Here is a 22,959-nt window from a genome sequence, read left to right on the forward strand (position 1 = left end):
AAACTTTTGCTAATGGAACATGTAGAGTTCCTTGCTTCAAGTCCAACTTAGCAAGCAATATAGAGCCCTTGATTTAAAAAAACAAAACAACCCATGTAGCATCTCTTACTTAAGGATCTAAAAATATTTTACAAAATTAACTATTTAATACTTTGAGGCAGGTGTGTAGTACCATATCACTTTTACAGATGAGAAAACTGAGATTAAGTGATTTGCCAACAGCTTGTTTGGCACATTTGGAAGGAAAAATCAAATGCACAACTACAAAATGTGGAATAATAAGCTAGATGGGAGTACTGCAGAAAAGGATTTGGGAGTTATAATGGATCACAAATTGAATATGAATCAACAGTATGATGCTGTTGTAAAAAAGGAAAATGTCATTCTGGGATGTATAAACAAGAGTGTCATATGTAAGACAAGGAAGGTAGCTATTCTGCTCTACTTGGCACTGGTGAGGCCTCAGGTGGAGTGTCCAGTTTTGGGCATCTTTAAGAAAGATGTGAACAAACTGGAGAGAGTCCAAAAGAGAGCAACAATAATGATAAGAGATGTAGAAAACCTGATGTGATGAACAGTTGAAAGAATTGGGCATGTTTAGTCTAGAGAAGAGAATGCTGAGGAGGGACATGATAAGTCTTCACATAGCTGGAGCTGACAGCACTGCTTTATTAATGTTGCCCAGCACTTGAATGACTGTGGGGTCCTGTGAAAAAAATAATATGTAATCAGGTAATTATAGTCTGTATCATAATGCAGATGCCCAAGGAGGCTAAATTAAACTTGCACAGGCAACCTTAATTCTGGCATTTCCTAATTTTTGAGTGCTTGACTTTGAAACTTTAATAATGTTCTTTTAACGTTGTTGTTTACATAAATTTATCACACACACACAAACTATTATGTTTAAATAAATTCAAAAGTCCACTAAGTTCATGGGGTTTGTATCTGGAGTGCCAGTTTGGGGCAGTTTCTATTTTTAAACTTTGAGAGAGAGAAAAATTTTCATGTGAAACTTATGTTTTCTTCACCGGTTTTATAAGTTGATTCATAGACAGATAAATGCACCATAAAATGTAAAGCCTCTACATAGAATGGTGACGACTAAAGTGCTATATAAAATGAACATTAAAAAAATTAACAATAACACCCTGTCTATCTATCTTTGATTGGTATTAAAGAAAAATCGAGCAATTTATTACATGATGACTCTTCACACCTCATTTCACTAAAGAGAAAGACAGCCTATTATCCATGTATTTCCACTTACATAACATAAAATATATCATATAATGTGGGAAATAATTTGCCTTGACTGTAATGTAAACAAAGCCTGAAGACATCTGCTATAAATAACATCTAGGAAATAAAAGTTGCATGAAATGCAACTACTCCCTGAATGATATACTCTAGCCGGGCACTGAATGCCAATACTAGCCAAATTAAGGCTGATTACATTTACTCTTGAAGTGTAGTTATTACAGAGTTTTGTTTACCATAAACTGTTAACAGATGTTAACAAGATTGGCTTGATATTGTAAAAGCTCATTTTAATTGTTCTCTCAGTTACACCAATGCAACCTCACAGACTTCAGTGGAGAAGAACTATCATAAATGACAGCAGAATCTGACTCTTAGGTCCCTTAAAATAAAGGAAATGAAGTCTCCTGACCAGAGTTTTATATTCCTGCAAATAGTTCTCTTCGTCAAAGTGTAAAAAACTTAACTGTTTCAATTAAATAGTACAGACTGTGGTACTGAGAAGAAAGGAGAAAGGCTTTTAGCAGGGGAAAGGAGCAATTTATTTCAATAGTATTTCCTTTCCACCTGATATCATTTTCTTTGCTTGAGAGAATGTTGCCACAGAACATGGCATATAATTGGAGCTGGGAGAGGGAAAGAAGCTCTCCCTAGATTTTGCTATCAGCACCACAATTTCCTCCACTTTCCTTTTGAGCTTGAGGTGTGATCAGCTGCACATGGGAATTTATACTCTCAGAATTACAATGGTATTGCAGACAACCTATTTAATAGTTTGGTGTGGCACATGACAGATTACATTCATCCTTGTTTTGTATACAGAGATCCCACCCAGTTACAACAGCTCCACAACCAAGTCTTGCTTGAACAGCATCATCTACAGCAGCCATCTCCTTCATCTCCAAGAGAACTGCCATTCAACACAGGTATATTGAACTCTGCTACTTCACTCAACCAGCAGCCTACATCAACTATGTACAAGCAGGCCAAAGTCTCTCCTTCACAGACATTCAGCTATGCCCGACCGAAACAGTTTCTTGTGTCCCAGAACACCACACCACCTATCAACTCCCCTTCCAGCTCCCCAGTGCCTATATTCAGCAGTGTGCCTCAAGGAACCCAAAGAACAATGAACAAGGAAAATTTCGTAGGATCTCCTCCACCAGTCCAGACAAGGTCTCCGGGAGGGCTTACAAGCCAAACTGAGCAACCTCTAGCAAGTCCCAAAGAATCAGTGTTGCCTCCACTATTGCTTTCTATATCTAGCCTGAACCAGTTTCAGCCCCAGAGCGTACTTCCTACTCCTGTCTCTCCAATCAGCCGGATTCAGAACCCAGTAGCCTTTCTCAGTTCTGTTCTTCCTTCACTTCCTTCTGTACCACCAACCAATGCTATGGGTCTGCCTAGAAGCGCACCGGCTGCGTAAGTAGCACAAACTTACAAGCTGAAGTTGGTACAGGAAGTTACTTTGAAACCATGGTTAATTTCTGTTTTGTGCTCACATGGATGTTTTGTTGAAATGATGCATTCATGAAATAGGGAAGAAAAAAAAAAAGATATTTGTGGGTTCTTGTCTTTTGGCAGCATGCCCACTTGTTGGAAAGAATGATTTGATTCAATCAACCTTTTATACCCAATTAAGGAAGCTTTGAGGCAGGCCCATCTGGAAGGATGGTAGCTACAATATGATACCTGGATGATACTCAGGATGACAAGATGATAGGGTTAAAACAGATGGATGCAGGAGATATTGAGTACTCTCAGGACTTAGTCAGGGGTGCAGAGAATTCTATTAGTGGGAGGAAGAGATTTTACAAGATAAGTAAATCTAAACCCATTTACCTGTAAGATATAAAAGCTCATTTACCTACTGTGAGTAAGTGATTTGATTTTTTTTTAAAGGATTTGGTAACCAAGACATGGTGTCTGAATGGTAGATATACAGAATAGGTATATCTAAAAATAATTTACAGAAGGATGTTGTTTTATTTGCAATTGTTAAATATTTAAAGACCCACAGAAAAGCTCTGAGGAATTAATAGTTTCCAAATAAATGATAATTTAATTATTAGAACAAGCAATAGAGAGGTTTATATGACAGACTAGCACGCTCCATGTAACCCAATAAGGAAGATGTTGTACCCAAAGGATTAATGTTTAAAGTGTCTCATATTTTGTTAGAGAAACAAGGTAGATGAGGCAATATCTTTTATTGGACCAACTTCTGTGAGTGAGAAAGACAAGCTTTTGATCTTACACAATGCTCTTCTTCATATCTGGGAAATGTATTCAGAGTGTCACAGCTAAATAAAAGATGGAACAGATTATTTAGCATAAGTAGTTAGCATATATTTCAAGGGATCATTCAAGGTGAAGTGGCCAGCTAACACCCCTGCAGTCATAGGAGGGACAGGGGGGAAAAAAAGCTGGGCATGGGGGGCCTAGTTAGTGGCTTATATATTGCAATATATATATTATATTGTAATAAGCCATAAATCCAGTGTCTCCATTCAGTCTATGATGTTTAGTGTCTAGCAAAGCTTTGAATTTAAGCTCCCAGGCTTGTTTTTTGAAGGTATTGTGCAGGTGTCCTTTGAGGATGAGGACTGAAGGGTCAGATAAGGAGTGATTGCTTTGTGAAAAGTGTTCACCTACAGGTAATATGGTGTTTTTGTCATTTATTATTATCCTGTGTAAATTCATTCAAGAGCATAGAAGTTGTCTGGTTTCACTCACATAGTTATTATTGAGGCATTTAGTGCAGTGGATGAGGTACACCACATTGTGATTGGCATGTGTAGGATTCATGGATATTGAAAGGTGTGGGGGCGGGGCGGGTGATTGATCATTGTAGCAGTGAAGCTACATCTAGAGTTTTTGCATCTGTTGTTCTGGCAGGGTCTGGTACTGCTTTGAGTTGGTGTGTCCTGGTCTGTGAGGAACTTGTTTCTGATGATGAGCTTGGAGAGGCTGTAGGGTTAATTGAAGGCCAGAAGAGGGTGTTCTGTCATTTTTTTGTTGATAGAGTTGAGATTATTATTAATAATAATAATAACTTGTGTATCCCACACCACCACTGTTAGCATGTGCTACACTAGCACTTTTACAAATCTTTTCATGAATAGACCTCCAAACTCTTTACAAAGAGAGGGATAGTAACACCGACTTCATCTTACACATGGAGTAAATTAGACACAGCAAAGCAGTCAAGAATAAAGCCAGAGTCTCCTGACTCACTGCCCTGTTTGCAATCCTCCTGGCCATAACTTTACGTCTAATACAGATATATCTAGGAATTTAAAACATTCATGCATCTACTCCCAACACTCACCAGCCTTTCACCTTAAAGTCCCAAGAAACCTCATCCCTTGTACATTTAATTGCTTAGCACCACCAGGTAATTGGTTTCTGCTGAGCCCAGCAACATTCCTACAATACCTCTGAGCTCTTCTGCGATTGCAGCATGGAGGGCAGACCCGTGAAACAGAGCTCTCATGTTCTTAGGGCTTGTCTACGCATGCGCTTATGTCGGCAAAACTTTTGTTGCTCAGGGGTGTGAAAAAAACACTCCGCTGAGTGACATACGTTTTGCTGGCATAAGCAGTAATGTAGCTGCATTATGTTGGCGGGAGAGCTTTCTCCGGGCAACATAATAAAACCATCTAAACAAGCAAAGGTAGCTATGTCAGCGGGAGAGCTCTCCTGCTGACATAACACCGTTTACATTAGCACTTATGCCGGCAAAACTGTCACTCAGCAGGGTGTTCTTTTCATCCCCCTGAGTGACAAAAGTTTTGCTGGCATAAGCGTGAGTGTAGACAAGCCCTTAGTTAGAATTTTAACCCTACCCCACCAAACAGTGAATGAGATCTCTGCAGGCATTTACAATTTCACAACAGCAGCAGGCACAAAAACAAAACAAAAACCCATCTGGAGCTTGTGCACAAGTACTACAGCATAACTGTTCCCTTCACATTAATCACTTAACATTTACATAGTGCTTTACAAACATTAACTAATTGATCCTCACAATACTATTATTATTCTCATTTTACAGTTCCTGGCTCCCAGCCCAGAGCTAACTCCACATGTAAACAGCACCTAACCTGCCAAGGGCAAATATACATCTTCATATGAGAGAAAGCATCAAAATGAGAGGCACAAAAATAATCATACAGAGAGCTGAAAATTATTTGGGTTAATAGGTGAATATTTAGGTCTAGGTATATTTGGCCCTACCTCGGTGCCATGGGTTGGACTAGATGATCTCTTGAGGTCCTTTCCAGCCTTACATTTCTATTATTTACTAAAACTTTAGCTCCATTATTTTGCATAGGTGATGTTAAGAATTATTCCAGATGAAGTGATGAGATAACACCAACCTTGTGTGGAATGGTCTAAAAGGAGGGTGCTTTTCATAGTGATGGACTGTTACCCTTCTACATATGCTTCCCATTAGTCAGAATACAACTAATTATATTAGTACATTGCAGATGTATTCCCCAATTGCTTTTGAGGCAGGAAGGCCATAGTGTTCCAATGTTGTATTTTCTTAGCATAAAGACTGTTGTTTAATATTCAAACATTTATTAAAGTTTTATTTAGTTTAAAAGAGGCAGCATCTCAGAAACGGAAGAGTAGGGATTTGACCCAGAAGAATGGGGGGTAGGGATGAGGGGCAGGAGACCAGAGAAAGTAGTGAATGATCAGGGAAAATATGAGAAAAGAAGGGGAGTGTGCCAACATACCCACTAAATGGTTGCCCTGGTAAGGCAAACACCATTAACTTTTTTGGTGTGCTATATCTATGTCGGTGTACCTATGCCTAGATGGACATACATTTCTTGAGTAGCTTGGTGTTATTCTGATTATATCATTCCAGAAAGGAAGAATCTGGAAACAAGATGTAGTATATAATGCTTATGCTTTTCTAGATGTGCATTCTTAATTCCTACTGGCATTAATGTGAGTTACACACACACACACACACACATTAAGATAATGTTTTTGTTTTCTGTTTAATAGATAAAGCAATTAGCTGATTTCTCCACATATTTAAAGTTTAATGAATGACATTACAAAAGTGATTGATGACTATTTATCATTAGCAGCATTTTAGTAACAGATTTGTTTTATAGAGCAACCCATGGACTAATGAAGAAAAATTTAAAGCCTCTGCAGTTAGCAACGGATGATTATATTCACCACAATAAAGCTGCAGTTGTAAGGAACCTGGAAAGAAAAATGAATTTCAAAGAGAACTTGCATCAACATAATAATGAGCAGGTAAAAATATTGATTGTTATTAAAGTGCATTTCACTCACTCATCATGAGCAAGATAGATGTTGAGTCTTATGGAACATAGATGCGTGTAAGGCTGTGTGGTTGAGCTTATGCTCTGCATTTCACCATAAATTCTCATTGTAAGTGCCGCTTTGCAACAACAAACTGGAGTTTTAAAAAGGATATAAAGCAGTATAGATTGTAGAATTTTGTACTTTGAGAGTTCTTAAGACTGAATTACATTTTTGCTTGATAATCTCCTAATAGATAATATTTAGGTAGCAGTGTAGGAATATAAAACTTTATCTGTGTGTAGGAGCTTCACCTGTATTGGATTTCAGTTTCTCTCTTTTCATTCATTCATTGCATACATATAAGCTCACCTACTCTACATATTTGATACAATTTAATTAGAAAGGTAACTAATTGTATGAAAAATTGCTTGTTTGAATTGATATGCTATTTTAATTCTTTTTGTTATAAACATTTTTTCAGACAGCTGAGTAATATTAATTGAGGGGTTATTTCATTATCAGCTTATCATAAAAATGTTGTGGTAGCAGTTATCTGCTTCAATAGAAACTTCAAAGCCAGTGTTAGGCAAGCTTCATAAAATAACAAGCTTTTAACAAAGCTCAAGAAAGTGAATATCAACTAGAATCAGTAAATATTTCAAATGTGGGGTGGGCAAGAAATTAAGGTGGCAACAAAATGTTGGGGGAGGCTGGGGGAATTCCTTGATAATGCAGATTCAACAACCATTGAACAATACCGGGATGCACTTAGACATGAAGGTGTACTAATGGCTACAGAGTAGCTATTTTGTCTTTGGGAAAGTATTTTATTCTCACCACTTCATGGGACCCCTTGTATTAACTCCATTTACTAAGTCTTAGTCCAAAAAGGAGGGATTTGCCCTACTTTCTCACAAACAAGAAAACTGTTAAAACAGTGTATATAAGCATCTCTGAAAGAGAATTCACAGGTATCTGAAAGCTTTGTGGAGTCAGTTACCCAATGTGGACAACTGCTGTTGTAATCTCTGGCTTTTTAATTATGCTGTTGACCTTTCCTCCCATGGATTTCCCTGCTAGAACACTTCTAGTCAAACAGTTGACATGTGGTATGTTTTGCAGATGAATCACGTGTTACAGTTTGTACTCACTATGGTAGTAAAACAAATTATTTAGATAGCTACTGTGAAATACTAATCATTCTTTCAAGATAACTGCATGATAACCTGTACAGAAACAATGGGCACTACATAGTATTAAAGTTATCTACTGATAGCACACGTTATTTATATACTGTATTTATCATTGGATATGAGGCCAAACCAAAATCCTGCAGCTCAAGAACTTTGAGGAAGTTCAGATTTGACCCATTTCTAATTACTATGGTAACTAGCCAGACAACATCCAATTTGGGGGAGGGTCAACAAAACGTAATGTTAAAAAGAAGGGGACAGTCTAGTTCCACTGCTAAATGAACAATCCATCTCCTCCACAATGGGCTCAGTGTTTGAGCTAAATCCATTATTTTCACCTCTGCTTCCCAAATTCCCACTCTGAGTCACTGACATTTTATATCTCCACAACTAGGGGAGGAGACTGCTTTGGTTGGTACTAGCAGTTGCAAGTTTAAGTGAAAAGCTTTTGGCATTGATTTTTAAACAGGACATGAAATGAAGAAGGAAGAAGGGGGGAAAAAGGACAGTGGACATATGGTGCTCCTCCTTAATACCATTGTTTTTGCCAGGTGGGCAAAAACCACAATACTGACATTGGATGCATTATATCTAGATGTTTCCTGAACTTGGCCACATGGGTGGAGGTTCAACTTCTCTCCCAACAAATGGAATATTGAAAAATAATTTTTTTTATTTTGTATCTGGTAGTGCTGCATTAACTTGTTTGGTTGTTTGTTTTTGTTTTGTTTTTGTTTTAAATACTAAGAGACCGCTCTTTTTTAGGAATTTTTATTCAGTTTTTCTCATAAACATTGATAGATCAATACTGCATAGAAAAGATAAGTATATAATGAATGGATACGAGTATTGTTCTATACTGAGCTTAGTAGTAGTTTCATTATACTTGATTTTCTCAATATTGTCTTCACACATATTACCTCCTCTTCTTAAAAACTGTTGTATAGTATTTTTCTGAAAGAGAGCATTGTATCTCAGAGTTGTCTGAATTTCAGTGGCAGGGAAAGTGATCGCTGTATAATACAATTTGTGAAGCATCTTGGAATCATCCTGAATGAAAGGTGTACTATGCTGAATTGTAAATATAAAGTGCTGCTATCATTTTATTATATCACTATAATTACTATTATGTTATAAAAAAAAGTGATTCCATAGACATTTACCTCTCAGTTCCCTGTTATCCAACAGTGACTTTCACTTGAAATCTGTTCGGCTTACAAGTCAAGATTTTGCTGTCAGCACTGTGCACTCAGCATGATATTTTATAATCCAGATGTATTCCTTCTGCTTCATCCAGTACATCATTCATCACCAACAATAAAGGATTCTAGATTCAAAGCATAGCCAGTAATTTTGCTGATGGTGCAGAATGTGGAATAGATTATAATATAATCTTCCACAGCTATGTTAGCTGTGCAGTGCTGGCAAGATAAAAAAATGTTTTTGCTGATGTAAATTTGACTGTGTGTGCAGTAACAAGGTACCATTTTATTAAATACTTTAATTATCATAACCATCCTTTAAACTGAATTGATTCTTACAAGCTTCATTTCAATAGGACTATGAATGGGAAAATTTCTACTATATGGACAAAACTTGTGAGTTAGCAGCTGTGCTATTTACTTGGAAAGCTACCACACAAGTTATATAATTGATAGGAAATCAATGTTATAGTAAAATTAAGGGAACTAAATCTACAATAATAAAGGAAAGTTAGTGTTAAGGCAGAGCTCCACAAACCCTGGACACCAGGTCCCCATGGCACCTAGGAATATAATTCTGGCACCTAGTATTTCCCCCAGTGAAGGACTGAGTCCTGGGGGAGCGGCTGCCATGCTCTGGCCAGGGCGCCACTGCATCCATGTGGCAGGACCAGGTGGGGGGAGCACTGCGGCTGCTGCACTCCAGCCAGGGTGCCCCGCCACTGGGCCCATGTTGTGGGAGACAGACAGGGGGAAGGGTTGGGGCCGGGAGGGGAGAGCGACTACCGCGCTCCGGCCAGGGCGCCCCGCCGCTGGGCCCACTTTGTCTGGCTCCTTAATTTTTGGGCTGGCTCCTAGCTACAAAGCAAATTTGTCAAGCCCCGTGTTAAGGAATGAGTACCAGGAGTTGGATTAGTTGAGTAAGTAGAACCCTTCCAGCCCTAAGAATTATTAATTGTACCCATACATTTATGTTGTTTACAATGAAGAAAACGAGGCAGCAATGTTCTTGGGTTGCCTCATACAAGACACAGAGAGCAGCGTGTGATTGTTTTATTGTTAGTACAAAGAGTAAAGCTACAGTTAGATTAGGTAATGGCGCATATTGTTCAGAGCCCTCACACACATTTATGCTTCCCTTTCCCTACTGAATACTTCATGAGAATGTCCAGGATACAGAAGGCCTAGAGTTTATCCAAGGGCTCTTTTAGGCCTAACCAATAATTAGAACCATACCCCATAAAAACCAAACACAGCAACAACAGATCTGAATTCATTTCCTCTTCACCTACTCTACACCACCACCAATAGCCAATTGTTGATAACCACAATTATCTCATCTCAGATCCCACAAAACATAGTTAAAACCCACAAAGACTCCCAAAACCTCATAAAAAAACCCATACTTCAAAAGCACTATAGACATTTAAGCTCAAGCTGCAGCCCAGGCTTTGAGACCAGGCAAGAGGGGAAGTGTCTTAGAGCCCAGACTTCAAGCCAGAGTGTCTACACTGCTATTTTTACCCCCCAACAAAAGCCCCATTAGCCTGGGCTCTGAAACTCGTTGTTGTGAGGGTTTTTTTTGCTGTGTAGATATACCCTAAGTACTTGAGCAGTCACCTCACCAACAGTACTTTAGTTCCCTGCCTGACAGTTATGGTTAATCAGCTCTTATCTCAGGCCTTAGGTCTAATCAAGATCAAAGAGAAAGCTCTCTCTCAGACAAGGGTCCTCGCTGATGCAATTCACCACCTGGAAAACAGGCATTGAGCTTTTCACATTCTGTTTACTGGGACATTGCAAACCCATTAATTTCAATTGGTCTGCTTTTGACAGTTTGGGTGCACCTTGCCCCTCCCTCCCCCTCACACATTTGCTCTTTCTTCTATGTTCCTATTGCATCTGAGAACTGATCATTTGGGGGTGGTTTGTGTTTTTGATGATTGTGTATTACATGTGAGTGTCTGGGATCTTCTTAGATTTTTATTACTTTATATTTGATTTTTGACTGTATAGCACACAAAAGTCTTGTGCCCCATAACTGAATTAAATGTAATTAATTAATCAGTAGGAAATAAATGAACTGCAAGATCTTGCTCAGTAAGAAATGATAGCATCCACATTTACAATGTAGCATTCTAATTCCCGCTGCCCATGGAGAGATGAAGACTCACAAGAAGAATTGCATCTCTCTCAAACTGAAAAGGAGACATTAGTCACAATGTTTTACAAAACAGTGTAAAGCCAAGGAGAGTTATAAAATAAGACTCAGAAACAGATGCTTAAGAAGGTAAGATATATGCCAGTTCTTCAAGTGGACTGCAAATTGGATTGAGAATATTTTTGCCTAAAATCCAGTTTAGTAAAAATTATAGAAAATGAAATTCAGTGACTAAATTGTTTGTAGTTGGCAATGTATAACAATCCAGAATGCTGGCTTTACATATTATCTGAAAATCAACTTGCAAATAAAGCTCTCCAGTCTTTCTACTAATGGCCATTTCTGTAGGTCACCCTGTTTATTTTAGAGCAGCGTTTCTCAATTAAATTTCCCCACGGAACCCTTTAGGCTCCGTGGGGAAATTACACTCATACTCGATACCCTCTGCCGAAAAATCCAGGACATCTTCCCTTTTTCGGCGGCGCGGAGAACAGCTGCTCTTGGCGGCGCGGAGAACAGCTGCTCTCGGCGGCGCGATGTCACTTTCTTGCGGAACCCTAACAGTGTTCCCGCGGAAACCCAGGGTTCCACGGAATATCAATTGAAAAACACTGTTTTAGAGTATTCTGCAGGTTTCTACCAGGCTTTTAACACACTTCAAATGAAATTCTAACCCCACGGAAGTCAATGGCAAAACTACCACTGACTTCAAAAGATCTACTATTTCAGACCTTGTATATACAAAAGTGTGCTTGTAAAGGTGTATAAGCAGTACATGCTATACTGCAATTCCACTTGCTTAAAACAAGGCTCACTATATCTGTGTATGCTGCATCTGGTCATGCAATTGCATGTATACATTTGTACCATTACAATTTGTCTTCCCACCAGAGTCTCACAACACTCTTCCATCTCCTTCCGTGTCCATTCCATGCAATGTTAACTGTCTCCTGTACAGATCATTGCTTGCTTTTGGGGGGCAAAATGTTGCAACTTCTGTAATTTTAGGCATACTAATTTTCTCCTTCGTAAGTTAAAATGCATGCAATTTTAAGACATTTCTTGTTTCAAAAACTCAGCATTTTTCTGAAATACCAGTGCCATTGAAGTTGACAAATGTTTTACATGTTGAAAAATATTATCTCAAACCAGTCAAAAACTTTCAAATATGTACAACACTTTTCCAACTGTGGATTGCTTCTCCCCACACAATCTCTCCACTGAGAACAATCTTGGGAAATGCAGAATAGGCACTTACAATGTAATGGTACTGCAAAGGTCAGAGTGCTGTGTTTGTAGAGAATAAATAGGTATATCCACTGCATCATTACAAGTCATGACACTTCAGCTGAACTGCTGTAAACTACAACAGTGCAACTATGTGACCGAGCAAGACTATAGGAGTTTCATTCCATGATTTGTGTTAGACTTTGCTTATGAGAACGTTAGACAGTTCTAGCATCAATTAATCTGTTAACCACTAATCTAGTACCAATGCATCTCCATTTGTGCTGGAAGTACTATAGTGTAGATCAGTTGTAGAAATTTTTAGTTCTTTAGTTCTAGTCCTTCCTGCTCTGGGCAAGGCTGGAACAGAATGCTGAAAATACTTGTGCCCTGTCTCTATTTGTGCTCTCACTGTTGGTAGTACTGATGCAGCTGTCCCAGACTAACATTGCAGTGTAGTTGCAGATTTAAGACTGGATTTTTAACAGTGCTCAGCACCCAACAGCTCCCATTTAGATACCTGAATATGTGGCCAGATTTTTCAGATATGCTGAGTAGCTGCTGAGGACGCCGCAGTTCTAAAAATCTGGCCACTTCATTTAGGTGTCTACATGGAAGCTGTTGTCTGCTGAGCTCTGTTGAACGTCTAGCCCTAATTGTGGATATTAAACTTTTTTTTTTTTTTAATCTGGTGTGTATACCAAACAAAACCGGCCGGGTTCATAAACACTTGTGAGAATCAAGTTTTCCAAGATGTCACCACCAGCTGAAGAAACAAAGAATACTGCACTTTTGTCCTTAAATCACAGCTCAAGCCTTTGTTCTCTTCCCTTCAGTCAGCTGATTGTCTTGGACTTCACTCAAGACCTAGTACTCAAACTTGTGATCATTAATTAGTTTACTGGGTGATGCTTTATGAAATGTTTTACTGATCTCCAAGTCAGCCACAATCAGAACCACCTTTCCCTAATTTTTTTATGTAAATCACCCTTTAAAAAATTCTATAGCCTTTGTTTGACAAGATGAGTTATTCAGAAAATCACTTTATTTCTGTTTTCATGCTAATACAAAAAACAAATCAAACACACACACAATAAGAAATAGGCTAAAGTCTATTAAATTATACAGTATTTACTTATTTCAGTGAGAGATTTCTGTTCCCCATTTTAAGTTTCTTATGATACTTTCACTCAGTAAAAGTTAATGTATGATTCCTAGAGCAATATTAACTTGGCCTTGTTGCATTATGTGTAAATCTTATTCTAGTTTTAAGAAATCTATTGAATTACAGACAAGAAAAAACAGGAAGAGGAAATATAACACATACAATGTATCTGAGTTAATGGTACTGTAGGAACTTTATCTTCGGCATTTCCTAACTTTTTAGCATTTAAAACTGTGCAAACCTAGACCATGATCCTGCATAATTATCTGGGTGCACAGACTGCTATGTCTCCATGAAACCCCACTGACTTCTCTGGAACTCAACAATCTGCAAGCATGGATCACAGTGCAGGATCAGGACCTTAATGTTGCAATAATGTAGAGTCATTTTTGCATATCAATTTTTAATTACAGAAATAAGAAAGAAAAATTGCCTCTCCTTGACTTTTAAATGGCTCCATCAGATGGACTCCCTTCCCCCATATTCTGTGCTAGAAAGTAGCACAATATAAAGGAGAAAATGCCCTTATTTTTTAATTATATACTGCACCTTCTTTTTTATAGCAGTCAGTATCAAATAAAAATCAGCAGAAAAACTACTGAAAAGTATCTCAAGTATCAAGGACAAGTATCAGACTCTCCAATTATGATGTAATATTTCATTACCCCTGAACTTCATTCATTATATTTTTATTCTGAAATCAGCTCCAGATTCATTAAAATTATGCCTTTAAGTGTTATGGTACTATTTTCCTAATCTCATTACTTCCCTCTGCTAGAGAACAAAATACGATGAAAAACTGGCCCATAGACTTCAGGGACCAAGCAATGATTCCCCCGTCTTCAACTATACAACCCAAGATGTATCTAAGGTACAACATCCTTATTCAACTTTTGTTACACCATATATAATTCTTCTCATATGATTTTTCATTTCCAAATTCTGCCTTTGACACAACTGGTAAAAAATACAAAACAAAAAGTGATATGAAAATAACTACATCATTGTTCTAGAAAATTTTATTTGCTTTCTCTGTAGGTTTAAAAAATTCCATGATCTGCATTTGTGCTGCTAACCACATTAACATACTTAAAAACTGTACACATTTGAGTCAGTCCAATAGCAGGTCTTTGAAATGCTATACAAAGATCCTATGTAAAAATCTCTGGCCTCAATCTGTGGTTCTTAGAGTAGCAAGGGATGGGGAGTGCTGTGAAGACATCACACTTGGCACTGGGGGAATGGAATGCCTTTTGTTGCTTCATGTTGACTCCTCTGGTCAGGTTCAAAGAGCAATAACTATTCCAACAATTCTGCTGCATTGGGTTGGATTTTCCTTTGCCCTGTTATAACTCAATTGTTTAGCATAAGAAGTTAACACATACTTTATGGTCTCTTGAAATATGTGTTAACTACTTATGTTAAACAATCTGTTCCACCTTGGATTTAGTAGTGACACTCTGAGTACATTTCCCAGACCCAAAGAAGAGCTCTGTGCAAGTTCAAAAGCTTGTGTCTCTCACCAACATAAATTAATCCAATTAAAGATAATACCTCACCCACCTTGTCTCTCAAGGAAATACAGGATGTCAAGTTCCTGAAAACAATTCTGTTCTGGTGGTAGACAGGCTATGTGACCAGTTTTAAGCCAGACAGTCCTGTTTTCATATGGTTTGTGCCCATCCAATATTGATATAAAACTGGAGGTGGTTTTGTCTGGTATAATACATGGAGGATGCCATTTTCCAGAAAACACCACTCTGCCCCTATTAGCATGACCTCACATGCACCATGTGTATGGGGTCAACACTGGCTGGGGTGGGGCAGTGCAAAATGATGTCCTCTATGCAGCATGTGAGAAGTCACACCAGCAAGGGTGGGGGGGGGGTCACACAGGTGGAGGTGGGGACAACTGAGGGCATGTCCTATATTCTAGAGATGCTTCAGTGTCCACCTTATGGGGTCTTACAGAAACTAGTAGTAATGTCTTCAGGTTCTGGCAAAGACAGGGGGAGTCTGCACAAGTGTTTGCTCTCTGCTTCCTGTCCTGCCCTTCCCCTCCCAGTTCCCAGCATCAGAAAAAACAATTGATTGATTAACTTCCCATAGAGCTGTGCAAAGGCAAAAACCTGTAGTCTGAAGGGAAACGTGATAAACTTGATAGGTCTGAAATCAGAGTAACTCCTGATTTACACTGGTGTAACATATTAGAATTTGGCCCATCATATGAAATGATGTGCTAAGACATACTTTGTGAAGGAAAAAACTGAAGAAGATGAAATTCTGTACAGATATATTCTGCTTGCCAGGAGGTGATGAGTCATAGAACAAACCTAACCAACCAATAGAGTCAGTGACACCATCCTGTGGATGCATCCTGCACAATCCCATGGACTTGTGGGACCAGGAACTCTGATCTGGCCAAAGTTGTGTTCACTGCAGGAGAGGGAGACAAAATGTATTCCCACCACCTTTCTGCTCCCTCACCTCTCATTCTGAGTTAGCCCAGGAGTCAGTTCAGCCTCCAACACAACTTAGAGAAGGCTGTAATGTGCACTGGCTGGTAACTGTCTCTTAGGGACCATTCCATCAGAATGCATCACTCTTCAGTCTCACGCTCTCAAATCCCCATTATGCCCCCTACACTGGGTTCTTGGGACAGAGGGTGAAGAGTCAGATCTATGTCAGCCAGGGATTCCCTTCCAGGGAAATCTACAACCAGCCTATTAAAGCTGCTCTTGTGGCACAAGGATGGGTGGGGAGTGGAGAAGGAGCCTCTAGTCTGTAGGTAGCAAATTTTGGAAACCACAAAAAGGAAAGTTCTTTTAGCTGAGTGAAAGGAACTGTGCTGCACTTTTTATCTGACAAGCAATCTTTGCTTGTTATCTTACACAAGAGGTTATTAACATATGTCATAGCTTCTAAAATAAAAATATAGATCAGCAGAGGAGTATATGACTTCCACCAATAAAGTGCCAAAAATATTACCACAGCTTTTGGTCTAATGAAAAAGCAGCAACATGATCTAGAGGTTAATGGTCAGAGCTGGTAACTAGGAGATCAAAGATCTTTGCTGGCTTTTTAACAAAGTGGCTATAGGACCCTGAGCAAGTTATAATCTCTCTGCCATGATACCCGATCTGTGAAATGTGGATAATTACCTTCTTTACAGTAGGGTATTGTGAGGGTTAATTCATTAATATTTGTAAATCCTTAGAGTGAAGATTCTTTAGAAATTCAAAGTATTATACTGTATAAGGAAAAATCATCACTAACTTTTCAGAAATATTTGATGGCTGGAATATGTCTCTTTGGGTCTTGGAACCTTTCCTTACTGATATTCTTAGACCAAAGCAGCCTGTATTTTAATCACAGTTCCACTATCTGTAAAAGCTTAATGTTGATGACCACATGTGCATCAGAAATAGGATAAGGACATAATCCTATTCCCAGTGAAGTCAATGGACTTCAACAGAAGCAGGATCCACATCTTCGCGTCAATTAGAGCGGAGGCTGAAGCTGAAAGTTGGTCTGAAATTCTATAGTAAGAGAGGTTTTGGACAAACTTCTCATTGGCATTGACAGGAAGGTGCAGCTGAGCAATGCAAGTCTTTCCATTGACTTCAGTGGGCTTTGGATCAGGCCCTTAATGAATTCAAACAAATTATAACAGGTTGACAACACTGGAATGGTCACTTTTGCATCATATATTTTAATAATCCAAGGACCATTTTCAAACTTACATTTTTACATCATGGGCCAGATTGTGCTCTCAGCTGCACCAATGCAAAACCAGAGTAACACCACTGGTCAAGATTTTGTCAGTAAGGTAAACAAACTTGAAAAATGTTTCATTTTTAAAAATATTGATATATTCACCTTTTGGCAGCTATACTTTTGTTAATTTAAATGTGAATTAAATTATTACACAAAAAGGCAGTACTTCATATATTTAACAGACTACAAGTTTCGGAGAACACCCTTGAAAACTGCAGTCCACTTTTTCAATATGCCATATTCTCACAAGGGTTTCAAAGGAGGTAGGTGCACAGCTCCCAAGGAAGATGTGCAACTCCCTTTGACAAATCTCAGCCCTAGTATCATTTTCATGAAACACAAGCCACAATTAAAATAAGAGCCTGTGGGTGCACATACTGGTGCTAGGGTGACCAGATAGCAAGTGTGAAAAGTCAGGACAGGGGGTTGGGCATTATAGGCACCTATATAAGAAAAAGCCTCAGTTATCGGGACTGTCCCTATAAATTGGGACATCTGGTCATCCTAACTGCTGCACAATGCACCCAGTTTACCTACTGGGGGGTTAGGGTTTTTAAACTTTCCAAGTCTTTTAGATGACATTTGGTTTAAGACAACAAGTGATTGGAAATACCTTTGAGTGTAATGTTGCTCAGACCACTGCCAATATAATTCTGCAGGAATACAAGATTTCAAGCTTTGAACAGAGGCTGATGAATGAAATAGAGTTTCGCCTTGAACGCACCCCAGTGGATGAATCAGATGATGAAATCCAACATGATGAAATACCTTCAGGCAAATGCATAGCACCCATCTTTGACAAGAGACTCAAGCATTTCCGTGTCATGGAAGGATCTCCTGTTACATTCACCTGCAAAATTGTTGGAATACCCATACCCAAGGTAGATGATGCTTATAGTTAGATATACAGAAATAAAGGTTACTTATCAGTAACTTCCAGTATATCACTTCTGCAGAGCCTCACTCCCAAGACTGTGGTTCTGCACGGTAGGTAGTTCTCAAAGTAATCAATTTTTCAAAGCAGTTAATATAGCAACATCTCCCCACAACTGATTAGTGCAAGTCAGCCTAACTAATTTGCATTGACTGACCTCCAGATCTCTTTGATCAAAGGAAGACAAAACTTGATAAAAATATTAAGGTCTGATTCTGTCTCAAATATGTGGGTTGTTTTGATGAGATGTCTAGCAGTGCACGTACTAATACAGCCAAGATCACAGACCTGGCAATCTACTGTTCTGTAATGTTAACTTACATTATTCCAATACTGAAACATTCAATTTTTTATCTTAAATGATCTGCAAATTTTACAATATTTACAAAAATGTACAATAGCAAATGTTCAGCAAACACATTTTACTCTTATCTGCAGTTTGCTTTGTCACTATTCAATTGCAAAGCAAATGTAAATAGCTGTTTTTCTTTATGGTCACTTCCAGGTATATTGGTTCAAGGATGGCAAGCAGATTTCAAAGAAAAATGAACATTGCAAAATGAAGAGAGAGGGAGACGGAACATGTTCTCTACACATTGAAGCTACTACTAATGATGATGACGGAAACTATACAATAATGGCTGCAAATCCTCAAGTAAGGGAATTTTTTCTTCGCAAATGTGTTTTTTTCAGCTTAGAAGGATAAGTAGTCAGGAACATAAGAACTGCCATACCGGATCAGACCAACGGTTCATCTAGTCCAGCAATCTCTTTGTTACAATGGCTAGGACCAGATGCTTAAGAAGAACCATGTAGTAGACAGTTATGGAAAACCTGCCTATACTCTTATTCATCTTCTCTCTAAATTAAACAATCACAATCAGTTTCCCTTTATATGAACGTGTTTCTGTGCCTCTAATTATTTTTGATCACCCATTCTGAACCTCTTCTATTTCTGCTATATCTTTTTTGAGACAAAGTGACAAGAAATAGATGCAATATTTCAGGTGGAAGCAACGTTTATATAAATACCTTTATAATATTTTCAATGTTAGTTTTGTCCCATTCTTTATACATTCTAATATTTTGTTTGCTTTTTGACAGCTGCTGCAAATTGACCACAACTCAGTGCACAATGGGGTTTGCACTGAGTTATCTGTGATCTTTTTAAAAATTGAAAACCTAAAACATTTCCTTTATATTTCTCAAAACTTCCTATCTATTCTTAGCAAGTTTCAGATGTTACTACAAATATTTTTTATTATACAGTCCCCAAACCAGATAGATTAAATTGTTATGGTGCCATTCCTTAAAGTGACATGACGGTTGACAACAGCTTGATTCTCCACTGTGTTACTGTGTTTTGTGGACATGGAGTGACGTTTAAGTCAATAGAATCACACTGGTATAAAACTGGTTGAACACAGTGGAGACGCTAGCCTAGTGAAGCAGCATAGAGTTTGATGTGCGGACAACAGTTACATTGTCAAATACACATTCATTGATTGACAAATGTCTAGTGAGGATCACGTTAGCCTCACAGTTGATGGGTTGCTTTGTATTTTACTCTATAAAGAGAGAAAACTGCTATAATTTATATATAGTGGGCAAATTCATCCCTAGTATAACTCTAGGCTTACATTCTCTTTCCTCGATTACACTGACTTGAATGGGTTTCATTGCAATAGATTTACCCGTTCCAGTAGAACTACAAAGGGAATGAATTTGGGGCTGTCGGGGAGTAGGTACCCTCCATCCCTTTTTGGAGGTCGGATTGTCCAGGGGTGTGAGACAGTATGGCCCAATGACCAGAGTCATTGGGGGTTGCGAGGCAGTACGGCCCAATGGGCAGAGTCAATATGCAGCCCTTCTGAGTCAAGGTAGCGTGGCCTAGTGGCCTAAGTCAGTATTGTCACCTGATTCTGGGGGACCATGGGACTGGCTGGCCATTTGGGGGAGTGGGACACTACCTAGGGGCATGTGGTGCCTGGGATGGGGGAGCCTCAAGTTCTTCTGAGCCCCAGCCCAGGGCCCTAATGACGGTGGGGGTACTCGCCACCAAGTAAGCGGGGATACTTCCACAACACACTGACTCTTCCCACAGGTCAGGGCTAGCCCCTTCCTTGAGCTACTTCCTTCCCCATCTCCTCTGATGGTGGTTTATCAGTTGGTTGTGCCCCCAGGTCCTTCAGCGTGTCCAGCCTTTGGGTAGGCGGTTGCAGGCTCCGAGGTTCCTCCTGGAGTTCCCAGGTCTCCAATTGTCCGAGTCCCTGGCTGTGCTGGTTCTGTGGCAGGATCCTCTAGCAGGGGTCCTTCCTCCTTGGCAGTCAGCCCTGAATGAGCTGGGCTGCTCGCTTTTGTAGTGAGGCAGGAATTGCAGCATGCCCAACACGGTCGGTGGGATTTCCTCCGTCCATAATGCAGGATCTCTAGTGTGGGGTAGGTCCACCCCATCACAGGGCCCTTAAATATTAATATATTTTGAAAGATGTGAAATTGCAAATTGTTTTGTGGCACTTTACGTTATTTAAGTAATACTGTTTTATTAAAGATATTATATAAAAGCCTTGTAGTACATTCACAGTTTAAAATACGTAAGTACCAAAATGTACTGTAGAAGTCAAAGACTTATAATGAATTGAATGAGTGGTTAACTGATAATTAATTTTACTTTCCATTGTTTTTCAGGGGAGAATCAGTTGTTCTGGCCACTTGATGGTTCAGACAGTTCCCATGCGTGGCCGATTAACAACAACTATTCAGTCTCACAGGTAAGATGAAGTACAATGCCAGAATTATAGAGTTTCGCTTTACCAGGGTTGTCATTTTGACCCAGAAGATTTTTCAGGTTGAGTGATTTACTTTAATCTCTTGGTGCTTATTGGTCTACAGCCATAGAATTTTATTGACATGGTTAACATTTGCTATCTGTTCCAACGTTATCTGCTCATCTTTTTATTCCTTCATTGAGATTTTGGTATAATTAAGTTTCTAGAGGATAGTTTGCACTAAGCTTATTAATTGAGGAAGGATGGCTCTTTGACCTAAAGCTCAGAACTTTGAGTTGGTTGGTGAAATCCTGGCTCCACTGAAGTCAAAGGCAAAACTCCCACTGGCTTCAATGCGAGCAGGATTTAAGCCAAAGGATCTAAATTCCATTCTTGCTCCTGTCATGGACTTCCTGTGTTTAATGAAGGCAAATCACTTAGGCCAAGGTTTTCAAAAGTGACCAGTGAATTTGGGTGCCTGACTGAGGCACCCTAACGTAGCTGATTTTCAGAAACTGCTGAACACCCACCTTCTGAAAAATCAAGCTCATTTAATGTGTCTCAATTTGGTCATCTAACATAACTAGTTTGTTTGTTTTTTTAATTTTGGCTTTAAGCTGCCAGTCTCTCACTCTCCACATCTGTAAAATGAGGATAATAGTGCTTCCCTACCTCCCTAGTTATGGTTTAATTTACTAACTTCAATACAGTGTTTGATATCATCAGGTGGAAGGTGCTAATTAAATGCAAAGTATTATTATTACTACAGTTAATCACAATTGCAATGGAGTTAGTGGAAATGGATGGATTAGCAAAAAGAAATTATGACAGAAAAATACGGAATGACTTTTGTACATATTATATTGTACTTAATGCTTTTCTTTGTACACCTGTTCTGTAATCATTTTCTACTGTTTGTCCCCAATACCAAATTTTAGGAAAATTATTTATATTTCTTCCAAACACATACCTACAGTTTTGTATTGTAGAGCAAGGTCCCGTGTGCAAGAAGGAGAAAAAGAACCACTACAAGAACGCTTTTTCCGGCCATATTTTCTGCAGGCACCTGGAGACATGGTGGCTAATGAGGGGCGACTTTGTAGACTGGACTGTAAGGTATTAACTCATTTTCATGGTTCACTCTTACTTTCCCTCTCTGTACATACTGGTAGCTATGTTCCTGATTTTCTTTAATAGGCTTTCTTCAATACTTTCTTCTACTATTTAATGCCTTTCTTATGTTTGTTCTCTCATTTCTTACTACCACTCTGAGTTTCAGGTGTTTTCTACCTAGCTCATACCAGATGGAATGAAAAATGCTGTATATATTTCACCAAAATAGAAGGCTTATTTACAAAAGAACTCATACTATTATATGTGGCTTAGTTTCTATCACCCTTTAACAGAATGGTAAACTGAAAGAACTTCCATAGGGATGTAGGGCTCCTCTGTTGAGTCATTGAGTCATCCTGTAAACAGGTGCTTGAACACACACCTGTACAGCTATAAACGTGGGGCAGAAACGATTGACGATATTGTATGTTGTTCATCCCAAGGTTCACACTGTATTTTTATTGATGGTTAGAAGACTGATACTTTTAGGAAGGTGGAACAGAGCCTCAATCATTCCCTTTTTCTCCAAAGTGCACAGAGGAGAAAAATTCCCAACTTGTTGACCCATGCTTCCAACTCTGAAGAGTTGTGGTTGCTGGGATTAGTGTCTGCACAAATGGGCTAAGGTATGGTATGGCATTTGTGCAGAGCCGAGGGATCTTTAGCCATTCACAACCTCCACCATTCCAGATCTCAGAATGTGTATGTACATACATACATACATATATACACACACACACTGCTCGCACTAGACCCACTCCATGCATCTAGATCTTCCCCATCCCTGAAGGGAGTAGAAGACAGACTGGAAGTTATTGCAGCTCTGACGAGTAGCAGCACCCATTTCTCCTGAATTTTCCT

At 38.9% G+C, this 22,959-nt stretch overlaps 1 protein-coding gene across 4 annotated transcripts in view; it reads left to right on the plus strand.

Annotated features, from left to right (window-relative positions):
• Positions 1-22,959, plus strand: part of MYPN (myopalladin) — a 118,394-nt gene that overhangs the window by 79,020 nt on the left and 16,415 nt on the right. For 3 of the 4 annotated variants that reach the window (XM_067552615.1, XM_067552617.1, XM_067552618.1), the window contains 7 exons: positions 2,083-2,682; positions 6,399-6,546; positions 14,285-14,377; positions 17,943-18,164; positions 18,723-18,872; positions 20,906-20,988; positions 21,975-22,101. In XM_067552615.1, the coding sequence (XP_067408716.1) occupies positions 2,083-2,682; positions 6,399-6,546; positions 14,285-14,377; positions 17,943-18,164; positions 18,723-18,872; positions 20,906-20,988; positions 21,975-22,101 (1,423 nt within the window). Of the gene's footprint in view, positions 1-2,082; positions 2,683-6,398; positions 6,547-14,284; positions 14,378-17,942; positions 18,165-18,722; positions 18,873-20,905; positions 20,989-21,974; positions 22,102-22,959 lie in introns of those variants that run through there. The other variant, XM_067552619.1, reaches the window with a different exon arrangement.

The sequence above is a fragment of the Emydura macquarii genome, unplaced genomic scaffold (assembly GCF_026122565.2).
Source record: "Emydura macquarii macquarii isolate MOO-44397 ecotype Brisbane River unplaced genomic scaffold, CSIRO-AGI_Emac_v2 contig_1390, whole genome shotgun sequence".
NCBI lineage: Eukaryota > Metazoa > Chordata > Testudines > Chelidae > Emydura > Emydura macquarii.